The sequence below is a fragment of the Pelodiscus sinensis genome, chromosome 1 (assembly GCF_052426305.1).
Source record: "Pelodiscus sinensis isolate ZL-2025 chromosome 1, ASM5242630v1, whole genome shotgun sequence".
NCBI classification, from domain to species: Eukaryota; Metazoa; Chordata; order Testudines; family Trionychidae; genus Pelodiscus; species Pelodiscus sinensis.
Window position 1 is genome coordinate 42,571,933 of NC_143052.1, and position 6,613 is coordinate 42,578,545.

Below are 6,613 nucleotides of genomic sequence, written 5' to 3' on the forward strand. Positions count from 1 at the left end.
AACTGATATTGTAAGAATCTTGTTTGGTTTTTTTAATGACTGCTCTGCTTTTGACTATAATTAAAAAGGCATTGAAACTCTAGCTACCAAGGCCTGGATTATCAAAAGTGCTGAGCACCTGCAAATCCTACTGTAGTCAATGGGTGTCGTGCGCGCTTAGCAGTTCTGCACAGACCTTTAGGCATTTACACCAACCTCTTCAGTCCAATTACTGGATGTTTAACCAATGACACATTTGACTGGTTTGTACTCACAGAAACCTGGGACTAAAATTGTTTTGGTTGCTTAAAAGCTTCAAACCACATTTATTGTAAATTCATGAAAAAAAGAAAAAAACACCGATCACTAAACAATTACATCTCAATGTAAAGAACATGTCTAGTGATGTGCAAACAACCAGATATTGAAAAGAATATCTAAATAAACCGCTATTTCTCCAGTAGAAATCTCATTACATAAAAAATGTTTATTTCCATATTTACAAATTAAAAAGCTTATGTGCTCTTAAAGCATTGTTTAAAGTTTAATAGGTCTATCTCTTTAAAAAGAAAAAGTTTCCATTCTAAGAGTGCACTTTGGAAGCAGCTCACAACGTCGTCTATTTATCATCATTGAACAACTCAGTAGCCTTCCCATGACTTTGGCTCTGGCTCTTCTATATTCCATGCTTTCATCGAAGAGCTTCTGGCACTTCCACCTACAAGAGAGTGGGTTTTTTCTCATTACATTTACAATACTTGCTGGAAAAGAAGAAGCCTCATTGTCTGTCTTTCTGTATGTGTGTATATTATGCTTATTCAGTATGATCGTGATTTACATGCATTTCTAAGTGCCTGTTGCCATAGTACATAGATGCCATTATACACATTGAGAAGAAAACTCATTCTCTCTCTGAAGAAAACATTTACACTGGATCTGGACGTGTAATTTTCCACCTCCAGGTAGAAAATACTTGTGCTAACTTCCATTGAACAAGCACACTAAAAACAGTAATGGAGCTGTGGCTGCATGGATGGCAGGAGGGGCTAACCAGTATGAGTACAATCCTATTTGGAAACCTAGGTATGTGTGTGGACATCTAGGGTATGTCTAGACTACATGGCTCCATTGACGTGAAATGAGGTTTACAGTAGCGGTTGACAAAGACTTCCCTCTAGACTGCTGCACTATGCAGGATCAGCTAATTGTCAGCACAGCACGGGGGCCATTTTCATTTTAATGAAGTGGGGATTATTTAAATCCCCGCTTCGTTGACTATTCAGGTAAACTAGCTTACATGGCTCCGTCGACGGAGCCATATAGTCTAGACATACCCCTAGCTAATTCCACTGCTCATGCAGCCATTCCCATCCCTTCCTCCATAGACTGAAGCTATTAAAAGAGGTGTCAGACTGAGACGTCGTGTTTCCTTAACCAAGAAATCAAGCCCATTTCACAATTCAATTCTAAAATGAGGGCTTTGCTGAAAAAGATTAGTTATGCCTGAAGGCAGCAAAATTTCACCTCTGGCTCATTGCTTATTGTATTCACTTCTACAGCAACCCTCTTCTATTGCAAATCCCATGCCCCAAGAAGTCTGAACATTGGTTCAGTCAGCACCCTGGGTTCTGCCAAAACTGAGGTCAAATTAAAATGAAAAGCATTAAAGCAGGTTCAAATGTAAATCTGCTCCTAAATATGTACTTATGCTAATATTTCTCAAACTGCAATCTTCTATTAAATACCTATGTTTTAAAATTCATGATGCATGTTTTCGATTGTGAAGTATTTGAGCTGTAATCCATTACTTAAATGTGGCCCTTACTTACCCGCTTTAACTGTTTTATATTGCTTCCGCGAATTGCTTCCATAAGGCTATCATGAAGAGATATTTGTGGGGTGGAGGGCCGAGTAGAGGGTTGTGATCCTTCTTCTGATTTCTTGTCTGAGACTGATCTCAAGGAATTTTTAATTTCTTTCAATATGCTATTTTCATGCTTTTTGCTTTTTTTGCCTTTTTTCTTTTTGTGTCCATTTTGTAAGGCATTCCTGGAGCTCTCTTGTTGTTTGATGACTTCAGCTATACCCCTAGTTGGTGCCTTCTTCTCTGGAACAATGAGAGGAGGAGGAGGAGGAGGTGGGGAAGGAGGAGGAGGGGGTGAAGGAGAAGCCAGAGGCTGGCTTTTGGCAGGCTGAGCTTTTTTAGGAAGTTTTGGAGAGGACCAAGGTGAGTTCTTAGGGGATGTGTAAGGTGAGGACCCAGGAGTGTCTTTCTGCAAGGCTTTGGTCTTTGGATTGATTGCTCCATTACAACCAGACTCTTGCTGTTTTTGCTCCTGCATACGTTTTTGCCGTTGTTTATCCATGTTTCTTGTGAGAATACTAGTCATACTCATTCTTGGTCCAGCAAGCTCAAAATGATACCCTAGCTTCACCAATGTGGTATTGTCTTTTAACAGTTTAACAATGTCCATTTCAACCTGACTGCCCATGATATGCCGTTGGTTGTGGAATCGTAGTTCTGTTAAAATCTTGTTATGCTGCAAAGCTCTCATGATGGACAGTATCCCTTTGCCGGTAATAAAATTTGAATCTACATTCAGACTCGTTATATACTGATTCACTTTTAACATCCCAGCAATAGCAATTGCCGCATTATCATCAGCACGAGTATTGGCCAGATTGAACATCTTAACCACTGTGTTGTTCTTGAGCGCTTGCGCGAAATGAGTAAGCATCTGTATGGTGATGTTTTCAATGTTATTTAAGTTGACTTCAGTGGTGTCAGGGTCATTGTTCTGAACTTTTTCCAAAGTATCCTCAATAACCGTTGGGTTTCCACAAAGGTGGGTGGCACTTGTTTTAAAGCTCATATCTTCTGTGTCATTGCCATTGATGACATTTTCCTTTTCCTTTTCCTTTTGGCTGTTGCATTTCTTGTGTTCGGAGTGGTCAGAACTCCTGCCACTTTCACAAGTCACAGTCCTTTCACAAACTGCAGCATTTTCCTTTTTTTCTGAGTCACCTTCATCCCTGTCTCCTTCTTCTTCCTCCTCCTCCTCCTCTTTTTCTTCTTCTTTTTCTTCTGCTTCCTCTTCCTCTTCCTCTTCAGTGTATACCTCCTCAGAAATTTCACTGTTAGTTCCTGTGAAATACTCTTCCTCGGTCTCTTCTGAATTGTTGTCGTCTTGCTTTGAATCCTGAATAGGAATGTAGGTGTTGTTATTAAATATGGTAGCAAAATATTGAACTTTACTTTGATTTTCCCCAATAGCAATTATACTGAAACTATACTAAATTAATATTAAAAGTTTAATATAATCAGACAGAACCATGAAAATTTTAAAGAACTGAAACATCTCATCTAATCTAATTATTTAAATTTCTTTCCCTTTCTCCAGAGGCCAAATCCTTGGCATCAATTGGCTTACTCTACTGAAGTCAAAGGGGCTATGTTGATTTACATCAATGGAAGATCTAGCCGATAACAAGCCAACACAGATACACATAAAGAGTGTGTCTAGACTACATGGCTCCGTCGACAGTGCCATGTAGATGGGTTTACTAGACATAGCAAAATGAAGTGTAGATTTAAATAATTGCCGCTTCATGTATATCAAAATGGCTGCCGCGCTGTGGCAATCAGCTGATTGTCGGCACAGTGCGGTAGTCTAGATAGGGATCAGCCAACCCCAGAACCCTTTGTTGTCAGATCCTGTAAGCCTCGTTTCACAAGGCATAAAGGATCTGACGACAAAGGGTTCTGAGGTCGGCTGATCCCCATCTAGACTACCGGGCCAGGGCAAAGTGTGTGAGGGTGCTCTGGGCCCCCAGAAGGGGCAGGCCTCCAGAGGAAGGGGTGGGGCTGGAGCCTAGCATCCCCCAGCCAATCCTTCAGCACCATCTGGTGCATGCTGCCTGAGGCTCTGGCAGTGATTTAAAGGGCCCAGAGGTCTGACTGATGCCATTGCCACTGTAGGAGCGGTGGCTCTTTTAAATCTGTGCCAGGGCCCCAGGCAGCACGTGCCAGGTACTGTTGCCCTCTTTACCCTCCTCCCCTAGTCAGCAGACCTGGCTTTACTCTAATTATACTTTAACCTGGTAGACTGATAGATTATAAATCCATAATACTGAATTTTTAGTAAAATTCTGGGTGAAAAACAGTTTTCTGCTGCAGGACACAAAATAGGTGTATTATCATTTCCGTGCTCACAGAAGCCTGATTATGGAGGTGAAAAAGGCCTCGGGTTAACAAACTATGGGCCCAGTCTTACAAACCCTTTGTGTGATTCACTAGGAGCTCAAAACATGTAGAATTTGCAGTATTGATGGGATCCTAAAATGAGCTCTGTGCAGAGAGGCTGCTGACCACCCAGAAAATCCTTCAGCACCACAGCCTCATTGCAAGATCAAGACCTAGTTCTATAAGTGTCATGCATATACAGGCAAGTTGAAAAGTTGAGAATATGTCTGTGGCACAGAACATCCCCAATGATTCCCTACACATTTATCTGCCTAGGCATTTATAGCACACGCTTCAGTATGGTTGTTGAGCACCTATTCATGTCTGGAACTTTCTAAAGTACTAATTGTAACTGATCGGCAATAGTCTTCAGTGACTTTAGAAGATTAGTGTAAAAAGAAACCTGCTAGAATTGTGTTCGAAATGGGGTGGAGGGAAGGTGATTAAATTCTCTTTCATATGACATCCATACTTTAATTTGATAGTTAGCTATAAGCATTACTGGTGAGCTTAAAATTAAAAACGTCTCTCTTTGAAATTCTTCACTAGATTGCTCTCTGTCATCATGATCGGATTATATCCCAATGCACCATTGCTACAAACACCTAGGCTACGTCTACACTGGCCCCTTTTCCGGAAGGGGCATGTAAATTTCACCAGTCGTCGTAGGGAAATCCGCGGGGGATTTAAATATCCCCCGCGGCATTTAAATAAAAATGTCCGCCGCTTTTTTCCGGCTTTTAAAAAAGCCGGAAAAGAGCGTCTACACTGGCCCCGATCCTCCGGAAAAAGTGCCCTTTTCCGGAGGGTCTTATTCCTACTTGAACTTTAGCTGCAAAATCATTGGAATTTGTGCAGCTAAAACTCCACACTGTGCTTTGAATGTTATAGTCCAGGTGTTAAAAAATGTGCCTTTTATAGTGCTTAATCCTAAAAGCAGTTTCTGCAAGGTGCTGGCTGGCCTCAACTCAGGCTGAGACTTAAGGGTGCTGAGTACCTCACAGGACCAAAACCTTAATTATTATTACCCAGTTATAGAGCTCTAGGCAACTAGCATCTATTGTTACTATTTATAAAAAGCTCCCTGAGACAGAGTGCATGATGAGTACTCTATTAATATGTTGATTGACTGAATACCAGCTCCAGGCCTCTATGCTTACAAATTCCTCTAGTGGTGTTCTGATAAGACAACACACACACATACTGGGCAAGATTCTCCCCTGGTGTAAATCAGCTTAATTCCATCGACTGCAATGAAGCTATCCCGAGATACACCATGTGAAAATTTGGCCACTTGGTTCAGCTGCACTTTTTTTCCCAATCTCTTCTCTGCTAAAAATTCAGAATTCTCTTCCTGATTATTACTGATTCAGTCCATAAACCCAATACTGATTATTAATTTTTACAAGAGAAAAAAGCAGTCCCCTAGCTTCCAAAAAATAATAACTTTTGTGATTGGCTACTTGTACCTAATTTTGTAAAATCATTTCAATCATTGCTGTATTATGACTTATTTAAAATAACTATTGCCAATTGCTTTTACAGATTTTTTTCCCCCAGTGGAGTTTTTAAGCCCTTGCAAGACCAAAACCAAAAATTGCTGTTGCCAATTCACAGCACTCAAGAAAGAGACTGTCACTAGCACCTTTCTTTCAAATGCTGTAGTATATCAGAAGAAAATAAAAATAGTAAATGATGGAAAATCATAGAAGAGGGAGCCTGAACATTTCCAGGGCTCTGAAAAATCCTACCTGTTCACACGCCCCCAACCTTTCTTTTTCTAGGAGTTTTCTGGTCTCTTTTTCCCAATAGGCCATCAACGCTTCCCTGCTAAAAGTTCCTGTTGGCGTTTTCTCTGTTAAATTCTTTTGTCGCTGCCCCACTGGAAGGTTACGGTCAGGCTCAATATCTTCTAGTTCCCTTTCCAGTTCCTTTAGCTCCTCATCAGTCAGAGAAGCGAGGAGTTCATCTTCATCAATGGATTCATATTTACTAAGCTCTCTTCTATAGCCAAAGGTCGACATGGTCCCGTTTGGTCAGGCCGATAGAAAGTTGAAATAATTAGGCATTCAAGAAAGCTGAATCAAGTAGGCTGTATCTCGTTTGGTCAGCAACTGTTTCCCTGACCAGCTGCGGCACCCTTTTAAGAGTTGTCATGGGAGTTACGACAATGCATGAAGGGATGAAAGCATGCTCTGTTTTAAGCATCAGACGTCAGCTAGACATTTTGACAGGAAGAATGTCACATCACTACTGTTTGTAGGTCCCTTAAACAGGGGGATTATTGACACAGTGACCATTACCATATTTAGTGTAGCCTGAGAGCAGAAGAGTGTATTACCCTATGCACTTAGCAGGAGTGAGGGGGAATGGCAGGAAATAAAACAAGCA

The 6,613-nt window shown here is 41.0% G+C and overlaps 1 protein-coding gene across 1 annotated transcript; it reads right to left on the reverse strand.

The window, feature by feature from the left end:
- Positions 1 to 446: 446 nt before the first annotated feature.
- LMOD2 (leiomodin 2) lies at positions 447 to 6,359 on the reverse strand. The gene is made up of 3 exons (XM_006122591.5): positions 5,974 to 6,359; positions 1,809 to 3,179; positions 447 to 697 (listed from the first exon to the last, which is right to left on the reverse strand). The coding sequence occupies exons 1-3, from the start codon at positions 6,244 to 6,246 to the stop codon at positions 671 to 673; spliced, it is 1,671 nt and encodes a 556-aa protein (XP_006122653.3). The 5' UTR covers positions 6,247 to 6,359; the 3' UTR covers positions 447 to 670.
- Positions 6,360 to 6,613: the final 254 nt, after the last annotated feature.